Below are 26,348 nucleotides of genomic sequence, written 5' to 3'. Positions count from 1 at the left end.
TGGATGGGCTCATTTAACGCAGAATTTCGCGCTGAATCTAAAAATATATTTATTTTTCTCGTACGTCAACAAATAACTGAGTTAGAGGCGTTTGAAATTTTAGGTGATCGCCAGAGAGCCAAAATTTTGGAGGCTCGAAATTGATTTTCCCCGATATCTCCAAAATTATGAGAAATATGAAAAAAGCCTTTTCATAATCGTTTTTCTCGCAATTTTTTACCTTAGAAATCGACCTTCGTCAGTTCGAATACAAATTTTCATTTTTTTTAATACAGAAGTTTGTCTCTAATTCAGACTCGGTCGATAATTTGTGCTCATTTTACGCAGAATTTCGCGTAGATTCCAAAAAGCAAAATTCGTTGAGGTCGGTCCAGAAATAACTGAGTTATGAGCAATCAAAAATCGGGTCCTTCCTATTAAGTTATTGAGTAATTTTCCGCAGCATTTCATTGAAATGGTTAAAATTCACAAGATTTATTGTAGAGACAAATAATAATTAAAGCAATACATAATCTCATTATAATCTAATCCAACGACATTTATCCTTACAATACTTGACACTAACTGATGTATTTCAAAAATATTTTTTATTATAAACACTACACCACATAAATATTGCCAAAATACTACTTCATCAGAAATCCGTCCGTACTTTGTACTCATTAGAAAAATATGGTTCTATACAGATCTTTTAAACAGTGAGAGAAAGAAAATAAAGAGTCGAAATGCAAAAGAGTTCGTTGTAGCAAACTTGACCGTGCCAGTTTAAAAATGCCGTGTAGAACCGAAAAGTATCAAATCCTAGAATTATTTAGAAACATGCGGTTCATAGGAAAATTGTATTTATTAGTTTGTACTGGTTACGTCATCTTTACCAACAGCCTTCAACAGAAAGAAATATAATTAACATTAATAAAATAAAAAAATTGAAATTCTAATTTAATTATTTTTTAAAAATACACAATTACATTGAATTATAAAGGAAATTTTAAACAACTAGTAAAAATACAACGAATGCCTAAACTTTATGCAATGGACAAATAGATATTATTTTAAGACAATGGTTTCTTCAAGTATCTATCTGGATCGTGTAAGCCAAAAAAACTCTTTTTGTTACAAATTTTTCATCTTTCGGGAGTAGAAAATCACTGAGAAAACTATCTGTCTTGTATAAAATCAGTTTTTTTGACCTACGAATAACTAACTGCTAAAAGTGTTATAATAACTATAGGCCCACTACTTTATTTATAATTTATTTATTAAAACTACCTACCTAAGTATAAGTATAATATGTTCTTTTGTAAATAGAATTCCATGACAAACATTTCATGTAAAGTCATTAAAGCTGTTTGCAATAATGCCAACGCCTAATAATAAAAAACAATTTAACAGCTTAAGAAAATAATTATTTAGTGGCACAATTGTCAACACTATAACGCTTTGGATAACAAAAAAATAAAATCTCCTTCCTCTTATTATTACAAACGGCTTTAGTTAAGAATACATTGGTCATAAAGGACTTATTGAACTTGGGAACCTAAAATAAATACGATTGCATCAGTCGGTCGAGTAAAAAGTAGACAAATTCCTCAAATTGCTGCACAAACCAGTTTAGAATCATATTAATAAAAGGAAAAAGCATAAATAATCACAATTTGTTCATATAAAAATACACTTTCCAACTTTAAATAAATAAATATGATATGTTTCTAAATAGTGCAGCAGTTATTAAAAATTAGAATCAATTTGAAAAGTCCTACCTAACTAAAATTTAATACTAGTCCGTGTCAAAACTGTCAAAAAAATCTGAGAGAAATGCAGTGCACAGCCAAAATAAATGCACGAAAACGATAAAAAATTTCAAAGTTACAATTTATTGTTTCCACAGCAGTATTCCACAACAGTTCAGACACGGACTCTCGAATTGATTGGCGATTTTCCAAAAGAGTATTGACGAAATTATTGGTCTGGATAGTTGGCAACAATTTTAAAAAATCGCGTCTAGTTGCTGAATAAAATAAATTCTAATAAACCTATTTATTTACGTTAAAAATTTGTTAAATGTAAGCAACACAGCCGAGTGTCAAATCTCGAGACGCGGTAGCATTGCATACACACCTAAGCTTTTCATTTTCACATGTTATTACTCAAATTGAAAGGAGTCTGACAATAAGGGCATTCACTCTGTGTGAGGGCACAAGTACTGCACAGAACAAAATGATTGCAATTTAACGTTACAGTTCGATTACGTTCTTCACAAACCATACATTTCGACGCAGTCTCTCTATACAAAACCTTCTCGATTTCTTCCAAGTCTTGCCTAAGTTGAGCATGCAAATTTTTCAATACACCTAACGACAATTTGCTCAGTTCTGATACGTTCGTTATACTCCTAATGTGTGGGCCCCCTTGCAACTTCTCCAATTCTTGTTTCAGACTGTTTACCTGCGACATCGTCTCGTTCAATTGAGTCAACGTATCGCTCAGTTTCGTCTCAGTCAACTGGCTCTTCCTGTTTGCTTCCTCCGATGCTTGTTTCCACAGATCACACGCAGTCCTGGCTTGCTGTAATCGATCTTCCCAGTTGGATAATTGCATTTTCGCCGAGCCGAGTTCTTCACGCAGCAGCGCCACCTCCATGTTACTGTTGACGCTGGGAGATATACTGAAATTGTTGTGGTTTCTGGATGTTGGCGAAATACTCTGTGGCGGAAAATCGAAGAAATTCTGATAGGAATTGATCTTAGATGCACTACTGCTTAATGGAATTTGAGAATGATTTAAAAAGTCCATGTGTTCGGATTGGGGGAATCTAGCTGCTGATAGGAAACTGCCATGGAGTTGTTGCAACGGACTGTTATTTGTAGGACTGAATCCTCCTAAGCCACTCCTTGCAGATCCTGGAATGTTGACAGGAGCCGAACTGCCTAATAAACCCGACGAGGCCAAACCCACGGAAATTGAATTGGTGACGGTGGGCGATTCGGATTCTAATTCTCGATCCAAACCGGAGAGATTTAAAGAGTCGTCGAGAGTCAACTCGTCCAATGCGTTACCTTCAAGTCTCGATTAATCAACAGCTAAAGAAGAAGAAGAAGCACCTACCAACTACGCTTCCCACTGTGTCGTTTCCGGAACCGAAAAACGATGACTGAGAGATTCCACCGAAAGGAAACCGCAACGATTGCTTCATTTGCTCCCTTTCTAAAACGTCTAAAACAGCGAAATTAGCCTGTGACCAACTCCTCCAGTTCAACCAACCTAAATTTGGATCTTTTTCAATTGCTAATAATTTATTGTTCAATTCTACCCCCAACGGTAAGTGCCTATTGAATGGTATTGATTTGTGGGCCAATTGCGAACCTGGAGCTTTACTATGGGAACTATTGGAACCTAAAGATGATGTTGATGCCGACTCACTAACTTCACTACTTCCGTTCTAAAAAAAACAATCAACACCCGCCATAGAAAATAGAAAATCAAACTCTTACTGAGCTGTCGCTGCTTTTTTCTTTCTTATCTAAACTAGAAGGAGGAAGAGCATTTGATAATATCTCTGCAAAATTTGTACCACTCTCTCCAGTGTCTCTCGACACCCCCATTTCGTCTGCAACCACCACAATCATTATAAGAAGATGAGAGCGTCTCGACAACTTACGTTCAACGTGAGCAAACGCGCAGAAAACCCCTCTAGGACAATACCCAGATTGTTGTACATCATTACATTTGGTGCTTTTATAAATTTCAGGATGAAATTGTTGTTCTGTTCTAGTATGACAATAGGAACACAAGTCGCCTGCATCACAATTCCCCGGTTCTCCCCATTCTTCTCCGTGTTTCACATTGGGGCAGGGGGTTGATCTGGGGAAAATTCGTGGGTTTTGGGGTTGGGGGACTAGACGGAGGCTCTCACCTGTATTTGAATTTCCGAGGACTTCTTCTTTTGTCTTTGCTATTGTGGTATTGGGGACAAGCGTAACCTTGTCTGCATAATCTAGGCGGTCTTTTGCAGGGTTCGGTTTTGTAATTTGATAAAACGTAGTTTGTGTCTGGAAGAGCGAAAGAAAAATTATACATTTTGGCTGGACGGTTAATTCACACAAAACAAGTGACAAAAGAAAACGCGAGGGGTTAATTTCCCTGGGAAATCAGTGTATTAGTATTAGAAAATCAGGGGAAATCATTAAAACATTAGGGGCAATCATTAGGAAATCAGGGGAAGTTTTACGAAATAACAAGCAAATAAGGGGAAGTTGGACGAAATCTCAAGAAAATCAGGGGAAATTTTATGAAATGATACAGAAATAAGGGGAAGTTGGACAAAAACTAGACGAAATTACAAGGAAATAAGGAGAGTTTGAACGAAATCACAAGGAATTCAAGGAAAGTTTTATGAAATGACAAAGAAATAAGGGGAAGTTAGACAAAAACTAGAGGAAATGACAAGAAAATAAGTAGAGTTTGGATGAAATCACAAGGAATTTACAGAAAGTTTAACAAAATAACAAGGAAGTAAGGGAGAAGTTGAACGAAATTACAAGGAATTCAGGGAAAGTTGGACAAAAACACAAAAAAATCAGGAAAATTTAGACGAAATTCCAAGAAAATAAGTAGAGGTACGAAAACACAAGAAATTCAGGGGAAGTTTGACGAAATAACAAGCAAATAAGGGGAAGTTGGACGAAATCACAAGGTATTCAGAGGAAGCTTAACGAAATAACAAGGAAATAAGGGGAAAGTTGGACGGAATCACGAAGAAATCAGGGGAAGTTGGACGAAAACACAAAGAAATCAGAGAAATTTAAACGAAATCAAAAGAAATAAGTAGAGGTTGTACGAAATCACAAGGAATTCAGAGAAAGTTTTATGAAATGACAAAGAAATAAGGGGAAGTTAGACAAAAACTAGAGGAAATGACAAGAAAATAAGTAGAGTTTGGATGAAATCACAAGGAATTTACAGAAAGTTTAACAAAATAACAAGGAAGTAAGGGAGAAGTTGAACGAAATTACAAGGAATTCAGGGAAAGTTGGACAAAAACACAAAAAAAATCAGGAAAATTTAGACGAAATTCCAAGAAAATAAGTAGAGATACGAAAACACAAGAAATTCAGGGGAAGTTTGACGAAATAACAAGCAAATAAGGGGAAGTTGGACGAAATCACAAGGTATTCAGAGGAAGCTTAACGAAATAACAAGGAAATAAGGGGAAAGTTGGACGGAATCACGAAGAAATCAGGGGAAGTTGGACGAAAACACAAAGAAATCAGAGAAATTTAAACGAAATCAAAAGAAATAAGTAGAGGTTGTACGAAATCACAAGGAATTCAGAGAAAGTTTTATGAAATGACAAAGAAATAAGGGGAAGTTAGACAAAAACTAGAGGAAATGACAAGAAAATAAGTAGAGTTTGGATGAAATCACAAGGAATTTACAGAAAGTTTAACAAAATAACAAGGAAGTAAGGGAGAAGTTGAACGAAATTACAAGGAATTCAGGGAAAGTTGGACAAAAACACAAAAAAAATCAGGAAAATTTAGACGAAATTCCAAGAAAATAAGTAGAGGTACGAAAACACAAGAAATTCAGGGGAAGTTTGACGAAATAACAAGCAAATAAGGGGAAGTTGGACGAAATCACAAGGTATTCAGAGGAAGCTTAACGAAATAACAAGGAAATAAGGGGAAAGTTGGACGGAATCACGAAGAAATCAGGGGAAGTTGGACGAAAACACAAAGAAATCAGAGAAATTTAAACGAAATCAAAAGAAATAAGTAGAGGTTGTACGAAATCACAAGGAATTCAGAGAAAGTTTTATGAAATGACAAAGAAATAAGGGGAAGTTAGACAAAAACTAGAGGAAATGACAAGAAAATAAGTAGAGTTTGGATGAAATCACAAGGAATTTACAGAAAGTTTAACAAAATAACAAGGAAGTAAGGGAGAAGTTGAACGAAATTACAAGGAATTCAGGGAAAGTTGGACAAAAACACAAAAAAAATCAGGAAAATTTAGACGAAATTCCAAGAAAATAAGTAGAGATACGAAAACACAAGAAATTCAGGGGAAGTTTGACGAAATAACAAGCAAATAAGGGGAAGTTGGACGAAATCACAAGGTATTCAGAGGAAGCTTAACGAAATAACAAGGAAATAAGGGGAAAGTTGGACGGAATCACGAAGAAATCAGGGGAAGTTGGACGAAAACACAAAGAAATCAGAGAAATTTAAACGAAATCAAAAGAAATAAGTGGAGGTTGTACGAAATCACAAGGAATTCAGAGAAAGTTTTATGAAATGACAAAGAAATAAGGGGAAGTTAGACAAAAACTAGAGGAAATGACAAGAAAATAAGTAGAGTTTGGATGAAATCACAAGGAATTTACAGAAAGTTTAACAAAATAACAAGGAAGTAAGGGAGAAGTTGAACGAAATTACAAGGAATTCAGGGAAAGTTGGACAAAAACACAAAAAAAATCAGGAAAATTTAGACGAAATTCCAAGAAAATAAGTAGAGATACGAAAACACAAGAAATTCAGGGGAAGTTTGACGAAATAACAAGCAAATAAGGGGAAGTTGGACGAAATCACAAGGTATTCAGAGGAAGCTTAACGAAATAACAAGGAAATAAGGGGAAAGTTGGACGGAATCACGAAGAAATCAGGGGAAGTTGGACGAAAACACAAAGAAATCAGAGAAATTTAAACGAAATCAAAAGAAATAAGTAGAGGTTGTACGAAATCACAAGGAATTCAGAGAAAGTTTTATGAAATGACAAAGAAATAAGGGGAAGTTAGACAAAAACTAGAGGAAATGACAAGAAAATAAGTAGAGTTTGGATGAAATCACAAGGAATTTACAAAAAGTTTAACAAAATAACAAGGAAGTAAGGGAGAAGTTGAACGAAATTACAAGGAATTCAGGGAAAGTTGGACAAAAACACAAAAAAATCAGGAAAATTTAGACGAAATTCCAAGAAAATAAGTAGAGGTACGAAAACACAAGAAATTCAGGGGAAGTTTGACGAAATAACAAGCAAATAAGGGGAAGTTGGACGAAATCACAAGGTATTCAGAGGAAGCTTAACGAAATAACAAGGAAATAAGGGGAAAGTTGGACGGAATCACGAAGAAATCAGGGGAAGTTGGACGAAAACACAAAGAAATCAGAGAAATTTAAACGAAATCAAAAGAAATAAGTAGAGGTTGTACGAAATCACAAGGAATTCAGAGAAAGTTTTATGAAATGACAAAGAAATAAGGGGAAGTTAGACAAAAACTAGAGGAAATGACAAGAAAATAAGTAGAGTTTGGATGAAATCACAAGGAATTTACAGAAAGTTTAACAAAATAACAAGGAAGTAAGGGAGAAGTTGAACGAAATTACAAGGAATTCAGGGAAAGTTCGACAAAAACACAAAAAAATCAGGAAAATTCCAAGAAAATAAGTAGAGGTAACACAAGAAATTCAGGGGAAGTTTGACGAAATAACAAGCAAATAAGAGGAAGTTGGACGAAATCACAAGGTATTCAGGGGAAGCTTAACGAAATAACAAGGAAATAAGGGGAAAGTTGGACGAAATCACAAGGAATTAAGGAGAAGTCAAGTGTAGGTCATTTTTGAGAAGGATTAACCCCTGAAATAAAACGTTATCTGAAGAAAACTGCCAAATTTCGTTAATCTTTTAAATTTTATAATAAATGGGAAGACAATCTACAAGGTATTTATAAAGGTTTCTAGTATCAACTGTAGCTCTGGAATTCCTGTCATGCACTATTTTGCCACTTTGTTTTTATAGTGAACATAACAATCTTAAAATAATTAATTAATTAATAAAATTACTTATAATGTGACTTATGTCGACGACGTTTCAGTTACAATTTTGTGTCCAAGTTTATGATTTTCAGGGTCCAAACCACAACCAATTAAAAAAAAAACTGTTTTTTTTAAAACTTACTTTACTCCATTGAGTTAACTACAAATGTTTGTTGAAAAATCTAAACCCACATTTGTAATGAGCGGCAAATTTTTTTGACATTTCATAGCAACCCTTAATGCTAGAAACTTTTATAAACACCTTGTATCGAGAGATCAAATAAAAACTAAGCGTTGTCAAAGTCGTTCATTAAAATTTCCAGTTTGACAACGTGAAATTACTTGACAGAAACAAAATACTGTTTCTTCAATCAAAGACATGACTTGAAATTTCAAAGCCAACTGAGGACGAGTTTTTATTTAATCTCTTGATAGATGAGCTAATAGGAATTGATTGTGGTGACTAAAATGTAAACAATCCTTTTCTTTCCGTTATTTTTATCCACACAACTGAATTGTTTAGACAACAAGGCATTAACCTTGACATTAAAGTGAAATAAACGCAAACTTAGCCAGTGAATATCGTCTTAACGTTGGACAACTTGTAAAAAACAAACATTGCTGCCAAATTAATAAGCAAACATTTGCACTTTTCTGAATTTGGCACGACTCCCATTTTTATGTAAGCATTACGCATTACGATAAGATTAAGAAAAATTCCTCACAATTAACATAAATTATCACAAGTAATTTTTTCAAGTATTTACCTTGCCACTTGGGATCCTCGTTCATTAGGTTCCTTTCTTTATCAAGGGCATTGGGGCCATTTGAAGAGCCACTGCCCTCCGCCTCTGCAGCCTCCAGAGCTTGAATTTCTTTGATATCGTATACTGGCGGTCTATGGTCGTGGCTGCCATGGGCGAAAGCACAATGCAGCCCATTTTTAACACAATAACCCCTAGAATCTGTGTCGTGGACGCACATGCACGTTTTATAATACCGCAAGTGATATCGTCTCTCTGTGTCCCCAGCAGTTCGATGAAGAAACGGACAACTAAAAAACGACAAAATTGAAAAAAACGACAAAACGGCGTTGTCCTGGCAACGAGCAAAAGAGCGTTTATTTATTTTGTAGGTTATGTCGTTGAAAAAAAACGTCGAAAAGTGTGATTTCGGGGGTTTGTTTTGGTGTCGGGAGTTAATGCGCCACACGAGCTGTCACACCCACCGTGCGTAAAAATGACAGCTGAGCTAACCAAAAAAGGTGGACTTACTCGTCTCCATCGGGACAAATTCCTGTGGTTTCGTCGTATTTGGTGCAATAATTATCAGCGGAGTAATTGAAGGTGCCATCCCTGCGTCTCACGGGTCTTCTACGCCGCTGGTTCATGAAATGCCAGTGAAAACAGGTGAATGGACGATGCTGTGTACATTTGTGTTGTAAGAAGAGCGGGCATTGCTCGACGCGAAACTCTTTCAAATATCTACAAAACAACACAGATTTGTACTTGAAACGGACATGAAATTGCGCGCAAAGTGATGGAGGACGCGTCACGACGCCTTACACGCACTAAAAATACACTTACGAGTAATGATTTGGCTTTTCCGTCTGAGCTGTCAACAAAGGTTTAGACTCTGACGGCATTTTGTAATCACTGAGATGCGCGGTGGGTTCGCGCAGGGCACGCTCACTACTGACCAATGGCATGCAGCGATGCGGTCACGTGTCCGTGCCGATTGAAGAATTTTTGGCTTTTCAAGGACATTTGTGTTTTGGTCAAACTGCGAGCACCTGCGGTTTCTACCTGATATTTTACTATTTGTTACGTCAACTGTGCCATTTTACTACATAACGGACACGTCATGCCAACGAACCTTTTCCCCTCATTCCACAACCAAGTGCCATTGTTTCACGTTTTATCGCTTCATTTCTCTTATCGCGATGTTTATTTTCGTTTATCTACAACTCAATTACTCTGAAGGTGGGCACACACGAAACGGTATTAAAGGGACGCGATACGTTCACCATCAAGGTCATCCCGCACAGCCCGCTTGATTACGAACGCAAAAATCTAAATCCCGGCGCCCATGGTGTTGCCTACTATAATTTTTCGGAGAAATTGAGTAAAAAACCGCTTTCAGTCTTAAAGCTTTATATTTCTGAGTAAACACAACGTAGCAAAATCTCAGCTTTACAAACATAGTACAATTAAACACAAGCAATAAACATACAATACATAAAAATATCTCACATTATGTATAAAAAAAGGATAAAAGGGAGTATGTAGGTCAAGACTGCGAATGGTAAAACAATGCGAATGAAACAGGGTTAAAACGGGTCCTACGCTTATCTAAGTGGAAAATTCGTTTGAACGTCATAAGCTATGTACTTGTTTGGACAGGTGAAACTAGTTGGACTAGTCAAATTGCAAGAAAACGATGTAACGATGAAATTAACACACACAGTTATCAGCAAATTATTGCTAGTTTCATAAATCCTAGGTAACCTGCCTCTAGAAAGGTAGATATTTCGTTTCAAACGTCTTAACTATACAAATTCTAAGTGCAATGGACATTTTCTCGAATAAAATAAAAAATTATCGCTACGTGCAATCTTTACTAGCTAATATTAAAATGTTATGCCCTTACCCTATGTTACTTTCCCTCAATTTTGCGTTATTATTCACAGGAAGCTTCAAAACGAAAAGTGTTTTTTTCTGAAGTACAAAAAATAGCGCTCTAACATTTAATACTTATTTTGCTGTTAATTGTACTACACCAATGCTGACTTGATATGACTGTAAGAAAAAAAAAAGTGATGTCTGACGATTTAAATAAAAAATATCACACTTGTTGTCAGAATGGAACTGGTTAAACTTAACTAAAACCAATCGAATTGGATACAGAATCACATGTATATAATGACTTATCAAACGGTCGTACCGTACGTACTGAAAACAACCCTAGTACTATCGCTGTCTAAAGTGACGTCTTCTGGACTTGCAAGGTCCACTTTCACACTACCTGAATTATTACGCTTGCGTTGGCCCCAGTTGTTTAAAGTCCACTGGTAGACTCCATCCGACGAATTCCTATTGGACTGGGGACAGTTGTCCGCGGCAGTGTGGGGGCTGTCAAGAGTCGCGGAACTAGAGCTTGTTTCGAAAGAGTCGGCGCCCCCTTTATACCTATTAATACCTGATAACACTCAATTAGTACCACTAGTGAGTCGCTGTTTAAACTCACCCCCTTCATCTAACGAAATGTGACTCTCCTCCACCCCCCTCAAGATGCTTTGACAAATATCAGACTCCAACGGAATGGGGTCGTCCGAATCCCTATTAAAAATCGTAACGGCAATATGCGCCGGATGCGGTACCGGTAACGGAATGACCATTTTATCCGACGAAAAAGGTTGTGCGTGTTTTTTCCACGGCGTCCACACCGTGCTCCCTGTGGTACTCTTAATGGACCCCAAGACAGTCGTCGACTCCCTGAAAGTCACTGTAGGTACTTTAAATCTAATTATGGTAACGTACGTCTTTTTATCACACTTTTTGACAGTAGCCGCCTGTTTGGACCTCGGATTGAACGCCGAAACTTCGAGATACGGCGAATGCACCTGGATGTTGCCCCTCGGCGTGTACACGTTCCCTAAGAGATCCGGCCCTCGTGCCCCCAATTGGGCACATTGCACCATCTCCGTGTACCGCGTCAAGTCAGCTTGTGGGTGCGGATCCAACCGGAAACTCGTATCGGTGTGATCTAGCGGTGTTAAAATATCCAAGCTGAAGAGCTCGGAATACAGGAGTCCAGCCAATCCCGCCCAATCCCCAGGACTCAGAGCTCGATTATCCCAAAATTGGTCTTCGTTACACCCCAGTTTGGGCAAGATATGCGTGGGATAGAACCTCTCTAACATCAGCGCACCTTGTTGGATCGCGATCTTCAACTCCGACGTCTCTAATTTAATTTTACTTTTAACAGTGACACTCAGACCGGTTTGGAGGTCACGTCGCCGCCTCTCTAGCTTCTCGTGGAGGACTGTCATTAAATCCTGAGCCTCCTTCTCTAGGTTTTTATACGGGCCGTTTTTCGCCAGTTGAGTGGAAAAACTGCCGAAACACGCCTCGACAAAGTGGCTGAAATCGCGCTGCGGTTGTATTATCGTGTTTTCTAGGACTGTCTGGTACGCAGCGAGCTCATCCCACTCCATTTTAGCCTCGAAGGCGGCGAGAGCCTGTTCGGGGCTAATTTGGAAATAATAGTCCGACGCCAAACCAGGACCTGCGATTCTTTTCACCACAAAACTGTCACTTGCTGGGATCCGTCCGCGCTTCTTTATAATGAGGTGGAAGAGGGTGGTGTCCCAGAAGAGGCGCAGCCAGTAGCGGGCGATGCCACCTAAGAAGATAACTAGCGATCAATCGTTTTTTTGGTGTGGTTACCTGTGAGAATGACCAATGCGACGACGGGACAAACGACGGCCGCCACAACAAGCGCCACGACCGGCTGCACACAACCCTGTAATCCGATCTTCCACACCAGCGCCTCGAACAAAACAAAGAATCGATTCCTCTTCTGTTCCGGACTGTCCAAGTCGTAAATCAAAGCGTTGGTGAGCTGCACCGAGAAGGTCAACACCGGCATCCACGCCACCGCCGTTAAAGCGACGAAAACGCTCGCGGCGATCGCCGCGACGCACACGACGGGGAAAATCACAACTAAAACGATCGTTCCGAAAAGACCCTTAAAAAAATAATTCCAAATCCTATTCAAATGTCTAGTGAAGCCTTTCCCTATGAACCCCGTGTCCGGTTTGGTCTCGAAATGCGTCCTCGACTTGGAGATGTGACGCCATAAACTAATCAATCGCGAGCAAAGAGTTGAAGTGAGACTACTCTTCCTCGGGAAAAGAGTGCCGTTGACTTGCGACAACTCCAAATCGGGCATGAAAGGTTCCAAACAGAGCAACGCTCGCAATCCGACGGGACTACACCAAGGCAACACGATCCCGAAGAAGAACATCGCGTTCCAAGTCCAACACCACGTGCGATGGAAGTAGTTGAAGATCCGCCACAACGGCCATCTTGTCGTCGTCGTACGAACAATCTCCTTCTCTACAAGAAACACCGGCTGACTTGGATCAGACCGCGGGGTGGTGATGCTAGTCGCTTGTTTACTAAGAACTGTCGGTACCACTTCGGATTGACCCTGAAAGTTCCTCCGAACGATCCAATTAGTAGGCAGCCAGATTTGAGTCGGCCACAAGAACGACCGCGTTGGAGTCTTCACTTTGCGCAACTCTCTCAAAAGCGCGGGCTCTCTCTGCAACCAAAATAAGAGAAAACAGTCGTACCAACCACCAGTCATACTTCTTTCATAAACGCGAGATCCCGGTTGAGGAAATAAACGGTTTGGTGGAGACGCTTCGCACTGCATAAAGAGAGAGCCTCCTCGTGGGCACTCCACTGGTTCTCTTGGCTGAATCTTAGCTCGGCTGAGCGCAGACGTGATCGGAGCCACGGGTCTATTCTTGAGAGGACCGGGTGAGAGTTGCAGAGGCGAGTTTTGATTTCTTCCTGAGATTTTGAAAGACGGTGTTGTACGTTTTCGACTGCTCTGCAAAGACAACGGAAATTTGAGCCCTTCAGAAAGTAAAAGTGTTATTTCTCTTACCTATGCATTAAAACTACGCTTTGGGCTTGTTGTACTAAAAGTTGAGCGATCCCTTCCCCTAAACTTAGAATATCCGGATGAGAAAGGATGCTGTTATAAACCCTCTGCAGGTACTCCTTCATAACAGCATCATTCACTTCCTGAGGAACACTCGACATTATAAAGTCGCGTGAAATGGTCACTTACCCTTTCAATATCTTCATCTGGCATTTTTTGAGCTCGTAACTCGGCAATCAGTCTTTCGCGAAAATGTAAAAACCACCCCCTAGTCTCCCTCTCTAAAATAGCTACTAACGTGGGCAAAGCCCTCCTCATCAGACTCCTCTCCCATAGTCTCAAATCCAACTCGGATCCAGAAGGTGTTAAGAATCGATAAGGAACAGCGACCGGTGGCTGAGAGCACTCCTTCGTCACTTCAAACTTCTCCGTAGCCGCTCGCCGCAGCTGCTTACGTATGTACGAACACAAATGCTCTAAAGACTCCTCGTTTTCCGGCTGCAACACAAGTTGAGTTATCTCTCGCGACGTTAATTTCCACGTCTTACTCTGCACACTAATTCCGCCACTAAATATTTCGTTCGCTCTTCCCGAATTTTGGCATCAAGGTTGTGCGCTTGTAAACTCGGTATGCCAAAAACCAGATCTAGGATCCTCAAAAGACCCGCCAAGAGAGCTTTGATGGCCTCCGAAACGCTGAAGAAGTGCGACAACAGCCGCCCTTTCGCCGTCACGAAGATGAAACGAAGAGCAAGCGCGAGATCGTTGAGGAGGGAATCGCGGCTCTTCTCCGTGCCTTTCTGGAGGAGCTGCGACAACCGCCATCGGTGTTGTTGGCCGGGAAAATTCAAAGATTCTACTTCAAATTCGCTGCAAGGGTAGGCAGGGGTTTAAAATGGCGATTCGGATGAGAGTATGATGGCGTAAAACTTGCACGGATTTTCACAAATTCTACATTTAGTAGTTTGAGATACAATACAAGCTAAAAAAACGAAACGAAACGAATAAGTTAATAAATAAAACACTCCGTTATGTGGCTCCGGCGACGAAGAAAAAACACAAATAGCGTAACAAAATCATACCTTAGCTGCATAATCGTCACAAGACAGTAAGTTAAATAAAAAATCTGGCAGAAGTAGAGAGATAGACGATGCACATGACAGCACAATAACATACCCCTGTCGCCTAATTGATTCTAGTTGTTGCAGGTTCAATCGTTTTGGCTTTCCGAACTTATCCTTGTGCAAGCTTTACAGAATAACATCATTTAAATCAGCAGAGTCACACTGGGGGTAGTTGGTTGTTTTAACAGTTGCTTCCTGTCAATTTACATACCCTCGTTCTCTTATATACTCCAATTGTTTTCCGGTCAGCCTCCTCGGTTCTCCTTTACCATCAACAGCAACAGCGTCGAGCTCGTCGAAGGAGGGCGCCACGAAGAGATCCCGCAAATGATATTTCGTTTTTCCACGCCCCAACGAACCATCTGAAGCCACTTGCGACGTCGGGAAAGAGTCATATTGCGACACGGGATTTGGAAGGACTAAATCGCATTATTTGACTATTAAATTGACGAAACTTACTTATAGGGAAAGTTTTCCAGTGGTACAAAAACTGTTCAGCGACTTGTTTAATATTATTGACTAGCTGCTCGACTTCAGGGGGAGCCCCCACTAGGTTTACGTCAAACCTAATAGGCTCCCTTTCAGGTTGTAAGGCATCGAGACCTACTTCACTTTTCAGGGGGTAGAGGGAAGTGGGTCTCGCATAATGATGACCATCGCCGTGCAAACCTTGCGCTGATCGAAACTCAAGCTTATTTGACACTAAATGACAGAGTGGCAACACTGGTTTTATTTTTTTCAAAAGTTGCTTACACTGCGACCCGTTGGAATCGAGCCTTTCCCTTTCGCTCACTCCCGATTTCGATCGATGATGTCCGTGTTTTCGTTCCCGATGATAATCAGAGTCGAAACTCTGTCCCGAATCGGATCGATGATGTCCGGATCCAGACGAATTGTGGCGGTGGTGTCCCCCTGATTCGGCCCTTCTATGTCCGGTTGATGATTTAACACCTGAACCGGGCCTGGATGTCATTGCTGGACCTCGATTGAGGCTACGACGGACCTGCTTTGTGTCATTTCATCATTTTTCTAGAACAAGCAAAGTTCTTGAGATGACACGAGGTTATCTCACTTTTGTTATGGATGGCAGATAGTGGAGTTATCACGGATGGAATGCTTTAGACGGAGATGGGGAGATGGAAATTGGCGTCAATTGTGGAACACGTTAATGTTCTTGGCCGTGGCCTACGAGGATGGAGGCGGCACCTACTGTGGTAATTTATTATTGTTTAAATGATACAAGTGTTTAATTTAGTAACCTTTATGGGTGGAGGAATGGCTTTGGGGCAATGGGTCAAATACAATACTCATGAAAGGAGCGAAGTTCTTTTCCAGGATTTGGAATTAGAACTACCTGAAAAACTCAATTCCATCAATAAAAAATCTGTTCAACGACCCCACGATATCGTCACCTCCATTATTGATCACAAAACAACCCAATTTGATTAAACATGACATTCTACAACCCCTTTTTGTATAAAAACCCAAAACTTTCCCCTTTCATTCACGCTAATGTAATAAATTACGTATTCCAGACACCTGTTTCTCAATTCACGCCAATCTCTTGTTTTGGTGGTGTTTTTATTTATGAGTTTTAGTGATGTCGCAACGTTCTGTTGGTAATTATGAATTATGCAATTTGAATCATCACCACGATTGCCAAAGTTCCGAAAAAAATTCTTGCTCAACGTAGCGTTTAATAAAATCGAACTAATTAAGACAGAATATAAATCACCCTGTAAAGACGGCGTTCCTTTGAAATGGGTTAAATACGTTTACACGACTTTACCCTTCTTGTTTACACATGTTTGTGGTGTTGACCGCCTGTTAACTTTTCATTTTTTATACTGATGGTCTCAGAAAAGAAACCAAGAGGCTGTAAATTTTTCTACATGTTGGTAACAGTGTTAAACTATTAAAGAGGTGCATAATAACTATTATAACTCATCCATTTTTATTTCGGCAAGTGTAAACTCGTCGAGTAGCACGTGGTAATAAGTCAATAGAGATGTTGAATCAAACTGTAAATAAGTGATCTTAAAATAAGTAAGTTGGGGCTATAAAAACGGAACTTTATTGACTAGCGGAGATAATATTTGAAGAAGATTGTCTGATGGAATTTTTGGACTAGTCCGGAATTCTTCCGACTTTTTCTTTGTTTTGAGAGAATAATAATGTAAACTCCGATTATGTAATGAATCAATTACGTATTTAAGTGTTAAATTACAGCACTCTAGTCCAGTTGTAACCCGATCTTCCCGGAAAACTCCTAGGACTGTGTCCCTTTGAAAACCGCCTGAAACCCAGAATCCTGCAAATCGCCTGATTTTATTTTCGTACATGGTTAAATTTTAAAAATAACATGTGCATATCTCGAATGAATTCCGCACCAAAGTCAGTGAATTGCGTTTAAAACAACAAATCCCGAATCAAAGGTAGTGGAGCGTGATCATAACCCGTTTGTAATGACCCATAATTAAATGCCCCACCGATCCACACCCCCAAAAGCTAACCTCATTCTAAGTCAACAAAATGGCCCTTGGATAAAAACTCTATTGATTAGAGTTACTTTTCGAGTTTACTCACTCACAGTTTGTTGATCGTCGTCAATCCTTGTTTTGTTGATGACACCCAGCTATTTTAAATGAAGTAAATGAAACATAATTTGAAAAAAAACACAGACACACACTGCACTTTTCATGTCTTGTTGGCTCACCGCGGAATTGGGGCACTAAGACACGGCATTCCTTTCAACATATCTTCATTTTCCTTAAAATAAATCGGTTTCTTTCTATTTTCTACACCCTCGGTAGTCTCACAGTCTTCGTGACTGACAACTGATCGGACGCGCGCCATCTAGGAGGAGGAGCGCGAACTTGCACTAAAAAAACTACAGGTTTCTGTAATGCGAATTTTAAAAGGAACGAAAAAGACTGCAACATGTGCGAACTTAGGCGTGAACACGCGCAAATTCGGATTGAATTGTTTTGTGGCGAATACAGGCTCCACGTTGCTGTTCTTGGATTCCAAACATGGGCTCTGACGTCAAAATGTCAAAAAAACGAAAAATTTGTTTTTTTTTTTAAACAGGGCGCCAAATCTTGAAGTTGGTCTAAAAGAATAATGAGAGATAATATGCGCCCCTAAAATAGCTCTACAACTCATAAAGTTGAACTCTGGAACGTTTTCATCCAAGAAAATCCCTTAGATTTTAATAACGCGACTCCTTTTTTTATCAGTACTTGGAAAAACGCGCATTTTCATCTCAAATTTGCTCAAGACCTGCAAAATACAATTAAAAAGTCGATTTACGATTTTTCCCAAAAATCCAAATCTGGCGAGATTTTAGGCCTCTTCTTTGTTTGACCATTGGTCGTTGGCATTGATTTAGCGGCCATTTTGTTCTCTTTGTTCTTCGGTCCATAGGTAAGTGCCCTATAAAGACCAAAAACCAAAAATATTATTTTGCCTAGTAAATCGAGTTGAGCGGAAAATTCATTCGTTAAATAAGAACGCAAATGTTTAATCCATTTATAGATATGCAAAAGTAATTTCAAAATTTTCAAAATGATCACATAAAGCCACTTTTTCCTTTTGTCGTCAAAATTTGGAAATTCTATAAATAATTCGTTTTACGATACTTAGCAGTGGAATCGAAATAAAATTTCCATTGCGTTTTAAAGAGCATTTCGCCTTTAAATGCACGATGTCACGTATTGACATTGCAAGTGGCGATTTTACTTGCAATAAAACTACGTATTTTATTTTATTACTTCATTCATAAGCTTCATAAATATAGATAATTTATGTGATTATGTTGGTAAAGCTGCCCTGTAATTTTCTGAAAAAATAAGGTCACGTGGGTTATTTTACGCAGTATGACCACCCCATTGGCCAAAAACCCCCCAAATAAAAACCCTTCAAAGAGAAATATCAATAATTTTTGTTACATTGCGATAAGAACGTCACGTTTAAGTCAGTGGCTTGGTATGTATAATAATTTCCCTTTGTCATTCTAATTAACGTGGACAAAGCAATTTAACTCAGCATTTTTCATCGTAAAAATAGTCATTATAGCTACGGAAAAGTAACCCGAGCGATATTTTACTGATAAGCGAATTTCTTTGATATGGTAAGCTTTTTATTTCTTCTGTTTAAACCAGAAAACAATCGAATTTAACAGCAAATTAAAATTCGATCGCGACACATTTAGCCTTGAAGTGTGCTGTTATCTGCTAGTAAAAAAACCAACATTGTAAATTAATATGTTTATTTTACCATCCGACAAAGTAAAATTTTAACTTTAAATTTTAAGTGGTCGAAAAAATTCGTTTTATCTTAAACCCTTCGCACTGCGCAACCCGAGGATCAAATTCTTCTAATTCATGAAACCTGTTGAAGACGTCTTTCTCTCGTGAGCACATATATGGCAAAAAGAAGAGGTGAATGTTCGAGTGGTGAACGCGGTCTTAGAAAAATTCCGATTATTATGAACAACAAGTACGTATTAGTTTCATTAATTTTAATCCGCTTCAAAGTTAACAGAGCGTTAATTAACAGATTGTACACATTGCTACAACAACGATTTTTTTTAATAATTACCTGACAATAAGTAATAACGTTTTGTAAATAGAAATTATCAATAAAAAGTCATAACAAGCTTAATTCTACCATATTGTAGGTAAATAATTCAGAACGTTGATTAAATTAATTAACGAATGCATTATATAAAATACGGTCGATGCGACAAATTAGTGGTTCTGAAATATTGGGCTAAGTAAGTGTCCCATTTCACTTTTTCTCTAAACAAATTTATTTAACACTTTGCACTTTGTTTATGTGTTCTACTGCCACATTTTCATCAAGATCTATGATAAGAGGTCAGGCAAACTGCATCCATAAAAATTACAACTTGTTAAAGATGCATGTGACTCTGATTAATTTTGCCAAAGATGCCAATTGCCAATTTTGTCCATTTTAGATTTCTATTATCTTTACGTAAGTCTGGTCACAAGAGCTGGGAATTTTATTGAGTAAATTGAACATCGGAAGCGACTGTAAGCGAACGCCAGCGTGCTTTTAAACAAGAAATAAATACCATTTCGTTCATTGAGATCTGATAGAAAACAATCGGTTTTAATTGGTGTTTCAAAGTCTGTTTTAGAGGATGTCTTAAATATGTAAGTTTTCTTTTCTGTCTAGAATTATAATTAATTTATGCGATGGAGAGAAATCATGACACAATTTTTTCATTTCTTTTAATTACATAAATACAACGTGTTTATAAATGTTTGTAGCATCGAGGGTGGCTATGAAATGTCAAAGAAATTTGCCGCTCATTACAAATGTGGGTTTCGATTTTTCAACTGACATTTGCAGTTAACCTCAAACATGGAGCAAAGTAAGTTTTGAGAAATAAACTGTTCTAGTTGTGGTTTAAAACCTGAAAATTGAAAACTTGGACACAAAACCATAACTAAAACGTCATTGAAGTAAGTAACTTTATACAGGGTGATTTTTTTAAAACGGCAGGCGTAGATTTTTTATTTATGAACCGATTTTAAAAATTTAAAAAACAAATTAAATGGTTTTTAATTTACTATAAACTGATGATTTTAAAAAATTTCTAAATGTCTTAATATCTTTTGGGCGATACTCAACTTTCTTATTTTAAATCGGCACCTACTATCGCGGAAACAAAATTTCGAACATCAAATTGATTGAAGTTTAAAAATTGTAAACTGTCCTTTGTCTTTATAACCTTAAAATTTATAAAAGAATCAGCAATTGTCAGAAGTTTACTTTGTATGTCAGTCACAATGACAATAAGGCTTGATTTACATTGCCATGTCAAAAAGTGATGTTCGAAATTTTGATTCCGCGATAGTATTTTTTTTTTTCATAAGTTGGAAGATATCAATTTTCTTGATTCAGAAATGTGTAATATGTTCTACTTTTACAAAAAAAATTAAAAAAAAATATATCAAAAATGAAAAAAATTAGGCAATAAATGTTAGTAAAATCTAGGTGCGTGGTGTCAAATAATACAATATCGTTATTGTAATTTCAAAAAACAGCAAATAACAGAAAGAACAAGTTTTCTTTCAACAAGATGGGGCTACACCTTACAATGCACAATGCATTTCTCGTTGGTGTCAATTGCGCCATGAAAAAAACGGGATGGCGTTTCAACACCATTTTACTTAAATTAGGTAGTTGTTTTTTCTGATTTGTAATTATTATTGTCTTTTGTTATTAATAATTTCAAAAAAAAATGCCAATGGTTTCTGTTATTTGCTGCTTTTTGATATTACAATAACGGCATTCTTTTATTTGACACCATGCACCTAGATTTTATTAACTTTTATTGCTTATTTTTTTCAATTTTGATAATTTTTTAAAAATATTTTTTTGTTAAAGTAGAAAATATTATACATTTTTGAATTAAGAGAATTAATATCTTCCAAATTATGAAAAACAAAATATGAGTTCCAATTTAAAATAAGAAAGTTGAGTATCGCCCAAAAGATACTAAAACATTTAGAAAATTTTTAAAATCATCAGTTTATAGTAAATTAAAAACCATTTAATTTGTTTTTTAAATTTTAAAAATCGGTTCATAAATAAAAATTCTACAACGCCTGCCGTTTTAAAAAAATCACCCTGTAAATAATTTTCCTGATAGTTATATTCACCATGAAAACAAAGCGGCAAAATAGGACAGGAATTCCAAAGCCACGCTTGATGCTAGAAACATTTATAAACACCTTGTATTTCGCGCAATATTTTGTCCCAATCAAATACAAGTGTTTATAAATGTTTCTAACGTCAAGGGTGGCTCTGGAATTCCTGTCATGCATTATTTTGCCGCTTTGTTTACATAGTGAATATAACTATTTAGAAAATTATTGATTTTGTCATTTGAGTCAACGACTTTTAAGTTATAGTTTTGTGTTCAAGTTAATAATTTTGAGGTTTTAAACCACAAATAAAATAGAATTTTTTGTCAAAACTTATTTTGCTACATTATTGAGGTTAACTACAAATATCAGTTGAAAAGTCGAAACCCAAGGTTCCTAAATTAAGCAGGTTTGCTCCAAGGTTACTAAAATTAACAGGTTTGCTACAAAGTTTTGAGCCAATAGGAGCAGGCCTCTTGAACTGGCGCGAATACGTCATCGGAAAGCTCTTTTAAATTCCTATTGAATTTTTTCATTGCTATTATTATTTAAAACAGCAATATTTAACACTCTGATGCTTCTACCAGAACTTTGTTAAACAACATTGGCGATCAACAATGTTTTTACACCCCAAAACAATTGACAGAACTTTCTTGTGACGTCATTTATGGTCACACTTCCCTAGCAACCAAAAGAGGGTGGAGTTTCAGCCTTGGTAACGAGCAAACCTGTTAAATTTAGGAACCTTGGGTTTGCTCGTTACTAAGGCTGAAACTCCACCCCCTTTTGGTTGCTAGGTACATGCGACAATAAATGACGTCACAAGAAAGTTCTGTCAATTGTTCTGCAGTGTAAAAACATTGTTGATCGCCATTATTGTTTAACAAAGTTATTGTAGAAACATCAGAGTGTAAAACATTGCTATTTTAAATAATATTAGCAATGAAAAAATGGAATCGGAGTTTAAAAGTGTTTTCCGATGACGTATTCGCGCCAGTTTAAGAGGCCTGCTTCTATTGGCTCAAAACTTTGCAGCAAACCTGTTAATTTTAGTAACCTTGATCTAAACCCACATTTGTAATAAGCGGCAAATTTCTTTGATATTTCATAGCCACCCTTGATGCTTGAAACATTTATAAACACCTTCTTTTTTGACTAAATTTTTTTAACTCAGCATCGCACGCTCGAATGTTCTAAATTTGGCCCACGTGATAATTTTTGTAAAGCAAATTTTCTTATCTTTTTACCGACTTTTATGGCAATGTCAAGGTGAGCCAAAAACCACACATTGCATAATACGATCGTCATTTTTTTAATTTTCTTTTCGATAGACCTCAATGACCTGGTAAAAATTCTTCAGACAGATGACGCAACTTCTTCTCCTATAATCACACTTAAACTTAACTGTTTATTGTATCTACTAATTTAGACATGATGATTTTGTTCTGGTGACAAACCAACCGTTTATTAAAATATATCAAAATTGTTTGAAGGACGCCGCTAATAAGTAGCTGCATGCACAGGCAATTATTGAAATGTGGACTTTAACTCAGCCACATATTTGTTTTAGAAACCAATGGTGCCGAACTTAAAGGGATTAGAAGAATAAACTAGGACCTAAGCACCTCAATAAACAATGGAAACTAATAAAAGACAGATGGAGCTGAAACTAAACGAAGAAGGCTACACGTACGTCTTCGAAACAAAAGCGGAAATGGGTGCTAAACCGCTTTCGAAATTTCGCCGGAAAGTGTGGCAAGTGGTTCCTTCAGTTTGTGGTAACATTATCACCTTAACCAAAACTCGCAATTTCGTTGTTTTTCTTTCAGCAAGTCTGATGTGCATCCCTTTTGGCATCATGGTGGGTTGGCCCTCGCCCATCTACCCTTCGCTGATCAACCCCGAATCTCCTCTCCCCATTACAATGGACGAATCAGCCATGATCGCTGGATTCCTCATGATCGGCAACACTTTCGGCACTCCTTTCTCTTCAATCCGCCGCCTCGACTCCAAATACGGCATCATCATCGGTGTCATCCTCATGACGCTCGGATGGGTGACAATGTGGCAAGCTAAAGACATCTACTACTTGTTGAGTAGCCGTTTTTTAGTAGGTGCAGGCCACGGCTTCGCCTCCGGACAACTAAAATACTACATCTTCGAGATCTGCGAAGACCCTCTGGCAGTGTTCTTAGTCAAACTCGTCAACTTTTACGTTCTTTTCGGAGTGTTGTTGGCTTTCACGTTCGGCCCCTTCGTCGATTTTACTCAGTTTAGTATTATAACAAGCATCGTGTCAATTTTAGTTCTTTTTCTTGCGATCTTCCTCCCTTCAACCCCACGCGAGTTGGTCAAAAGCAACAAAACCAAAGATGCGAAGAAGTTGATTGCCTTCCTAAGCCCCCATCGCGACGTCAACGAAGAGGTGAAGAAAATCAAAGAAAAGTTGCACGTCATCGACAAGAGTCTTTCTTTTTGTGATATTGTCAAAAGTTCTAGTCTTCGCGGAAAGTTTCTGATTTTTCTATTCGCAGTGTTTTTCCAGCAGTGCTCGGGGGCTCCGGCCACCATGACTTACTCGCAGCTTCTTTTGACCAAGGCTGGATGTCCACGGCCGGAGCTGTGTGCTCTACTTTACGCCGTTACTTTCTTTTTAGCTAATATATACGGGGTGTTCTGTATACCCAGTGATAACAGAAAACGAATTTTGTTGTTTTCAACGGTGGGAGTGTCTGTATTGATTATTCTGCAAATTGTGGTTTTAGCAGAGAAGTTAAATGACGCGTGGAAATTCACCTCGCTGGTGGTGCTTATATTTTATATTGTGGTCCACACAGTTGGACTGGGCTGCGTACCCTTAAAACTAATAGAAGTGTTCTTTCCAAAAGAAGCAAAGAATGTTGTTCTTCAGTTTTACGTAATGGCAAACTCTATGTTGGCCTTGATTATTACAAAAATTTTTCAAGTGATGTTCCATCAAATCGGTCTGTTTGCCCCTTTCTGTTTGTTTCTTGTGATTAGCACTTTTTCCATTGTTTTTGTGATCATTTTCGTGCCAAGTGATAGAAAGTCAGGTAGTACGTAAGGAAGTTTGTCGTTATTATGTAAGAATACAGAATAAATATTTAGTTTTTTATGTTTGTGCTTTATTTCTTTTATGTTCTTCTTGGAAAAACTTTAACTTTTATGAACCTATTGAAGACACGCGCTCTTAAATTAAACGTTTTCTACGTAACGCTAATACAGTAGAACCTCGATTATCAAGACCTCTATTATCCGTATATACAGGGTGTTAGGTAACGTTACGGCCATAGAAAAAGGAGTGATGGAGGCAGCCGTGAAAAGTAATGTTTCGAAGTTTTTTCCAAGTTTTCTTGAACCGTTTAAGAGCTGAAAGGCTTTGAATGTGACCAATCAGGGAACAATTTGCATAAGGTTATAAAAATTTGAATCAGAGTTACTGAAGGAAATTTTTTGTTTGATGTCAAACTGACAGTTCATATTTTTTATCAGTGGCGTACTTGTTCCATTTTTGTCACAAATCAAGTTCGTCAAAACAAAAATGTGTTGGGTACAATAAAGGAAACATTGCTGCGTCGTTTACAATTATGTGTTCAACAAGATGGTGGCCATTTTGAACATCCATTGTAGTGTTGCTTTATTGTCTGTTTTTTGATAAAATTGCGTTATTGTTTTTCCCTTTTATTGACGCCACTGATTTAAAACTTCAAATGTGACGGGAAAGTGACAAATTATTCGTTTGGTCCGAAAGCTACTTAGATTTCTGTAAAATTGAAAAATTATTTGAAGCCATTCTATTGGTCAACTTTAAAGCCTTGTAGCTTTCTAACTAAAACGAAAAAATAGCTATTTGTGTACCAAGGCCAAAAAGTGGTTCTTTTTGGCCGAGCCTTTTCTTAATGAAGAAAGAAGGCGAGGGCAAAATGGCACTTTTTGGCCGTGTTACACACAAGATTTTTTAGGCGACGTCATTAAATTTACAAGTTAATTAATTTTTATTTATGATTTATTGATTCAGTCAATTATAACAACTGAATAATTGTAAATATTTATGAATCCTTCAAAAAAGTTTATATTTTCTTTATTTACATTTGCAGTTTCAGCACGTGTAGCTTCACGATTTGTATGAATTAGGTTTAATGTGTTTTTTAATGTTGTTGCAAGAGCACTGCTAGACATGTTCATTTTCAATAATTCAATACGTCTTTGTTGCACTTTACAGCAGTTTGTCGATTTGATTTTACCCAAATAATTATAAAATTGAGGCTAATATCTTGATGTAATATGCAAAACTATGGGTAGATGGCGCCACCATAGATCGGCCGAAAAGACTCACTTTTAGGCCGCTTTTAAGGCCTAAAAATTTCATTTTCAGTTTAAGTCGCCTAAAAATAAAATTAATTGCAGATTCCGAGACAGTTTGCTTCCCATAATTACCCATTAGGCTATGGGCTGTGAAGGTTTTTCGTTATCGTTTTGGATAATCAATAATCAAGAGAAAAAATTGTACCTGTCAAACAATTACAAAATATTAACACAAAACCAAATATACAGGTGTCCCAGAAAAAAAAGGTTTATGGAGGCAACAATTCTGAACACCATTCATTGGTCAGATGAACGTTACACCATCGTTGCCTAGGATATTTTACTCCATCTCTAGAATAAGTTTTCTGGATTAGTTGTTAAATTTTTATCCTTTCTCGAATACTATTAAACTTAATCAATTTTTGTTTCGAAATTTACCATCTATATTGCTGTTGGTATAGTATATCCGGTGAGAGATTGGGAGATTTCGACAGTTGACATAAAGGTTGGCAGCAAATTATGCTACAAAATACACTAAAACACTAAATTCCTACGCGAAATGGGTTGGCAAGGTTTTCAAATCTTTAGGGAGAAAATTAGGGGAAAATTGAATGTAACAATTTTTTAAGGTTAACACGTTCTCAAAGTTGATTGTATTAATCAATAACTAATTAAAAATTTGTTGGAAAAGAATGACTTCAATAGAAATTTAACAAGTTTTGGCAAT

The 26,348-nt window shown here is 37.5% G+C and overlaps 3 protein-coding genes across 8 annotated transcripts; 1 reads left to right on the top strand and 2 right to left on the bottom strand.

The window, feature by feature from the left end:
• Nucleotides 1-923: 923 nt before the first annotated feature.
• Nucleotides 924-9,523, bottom strand: unk (RING finger protein unk). The gene is made up of 9 exons (XM_088042154.1): nucleotides 9,402-9,523; nucleotides 9,090-9,299; nucleotides 8,583-8,869; nucleotides 3,914-4,049; nucleotides 3,659-3,861; nucleotides 3,492-3,607; nucleotides 3,262-3,439; nucleotides 3,106-3,213; nucleotides 924-3,056 (listed from the first exon to the last, which is right to left on the bottom strand). The coding sequence occupies exons 1-9, from the start codon at nucleotides 9,521-9,523 to the stop codon at nucleotides 2,134-2,136; spliced, it is 2,283 nt and encodes a 760-aa protein (XP_087898280.1). The 3' UTR covers nucleotides 924-2,133.
• A 428-nt stretch (nucleotides 9,524-9,951) lies between these two features.
• LOC148170799 (uncharacterized) lies at nucleotides 9,952-17,479 on the bottom strand. 4 transcript variants are annotated; one of them, XM_088042151.1, is made up of 13 exons: nucleotides 17,202-17,479; nucleotides 15,369-15,644; nucleotides 15,075-15,317; nucleotides 14,827-15,034; nucleotides 14,668-14,739; nucleotides 14,040-14,361; nucleotides 13,681-13,989; nucleotides 13,495-13,634; nucleotides 13,191-13,437; nucleotides 12,264-13,143; nucleotides 11,355-12,219; nucleotides 11,062-11,309; nucleotides 9,952-11,013 (listed from the first exon to the last, which is right to left on the bottom strand). In XM_088042151.1, exons 2-13 carry the CDS (start codon nucleotides 15,586-15,588, stop codon nucleotides 10,745-10,747), a joined length of 4,023 nt encoding a protein of 1,340 aa, XP_087898277.1. In that variant the 5' UTR covers nucleotides 15,589-15,644; nucleotides 17,202-17,479; the 3' UTR covers nucleotides 9,952-10,744. The 4 variants fall into 4 exon arrangements, with proteins under 4 accessions (XP_087898277.1, XP_087898275.1, XP_087898278.1 ...); XM_088042149.1 differs by having other exon boundaries at nucleotides 15,075-15,644; XM_088042152.1 differs by lacking the exon at nucleotides 14,668-14,739.
• LOC148170798 (facilitated trehalose transporter Tret1-like) lies at nucleotides 16,966-24,431 on the top strand. Of its 3 annotated transcripts, XM_088042157.1 has the most exons (4): nucleotides 16,971-17,050; nucleotides 18,931-19,115; nucleotides 22,866-23,073; nucleotides 23,125-24,431. In XM_088042157.1, exons 3-4 carry the CDS (start codon nucleotides 22,932-22,934, stop codon nucleotides 24,378-24,380), a joined length of 1,398 nt encoding a protein of 465 aa, XP_087898283.1. In that variant the 5' UTR covers nucleotides 16,971-17,050; nucleotides 18,931-19,115; nucleotides 22,866-22,931; the 3' UTR covers nucleotides 24,381-24,431. The 3 variants fall into 3 exon arrangements, with proteins under 3 accessions (XP_087898282.1, XP_087898283.1, XP_087898281.1); XM_088042156.1 differs by lacking the exon at nucleotides 18,931-19,115 and having other exon boundaries at nucleotides 16,966-17,050; XM_088042155.1 differs by lacking the exons at nucleotides 16,971-17,050; nucleotides 18,931-19,115 and adding an exon at nucleotides 19,597-19,795.
• The last annotated feature ends 1,917 nt before the right edge of the window (nucleotides 24,432-26,348 follow it).

Source organism: Gnatocerus cornutus, chromosome 7, assembly GCF_029298725.1.
Source record: "Gnatocerus cornutus isolate USDA-ARS CGAHR chromosome 7, icGnaCorn1.1, whole genome shotgun sequence".
NCBI classification, from domain to species: domain Eukaryota; kingdom Metazoa; phylum Arthropoda; class Insecta; order Coleoptera; family Tenebrionidae; genus Gnatocerus; species Gnatocerus cornutus.
Note: the sequence above shows the minus strand (reverse complement) of the source record. Positions and strands in the feature narration are given on the sequence as shown.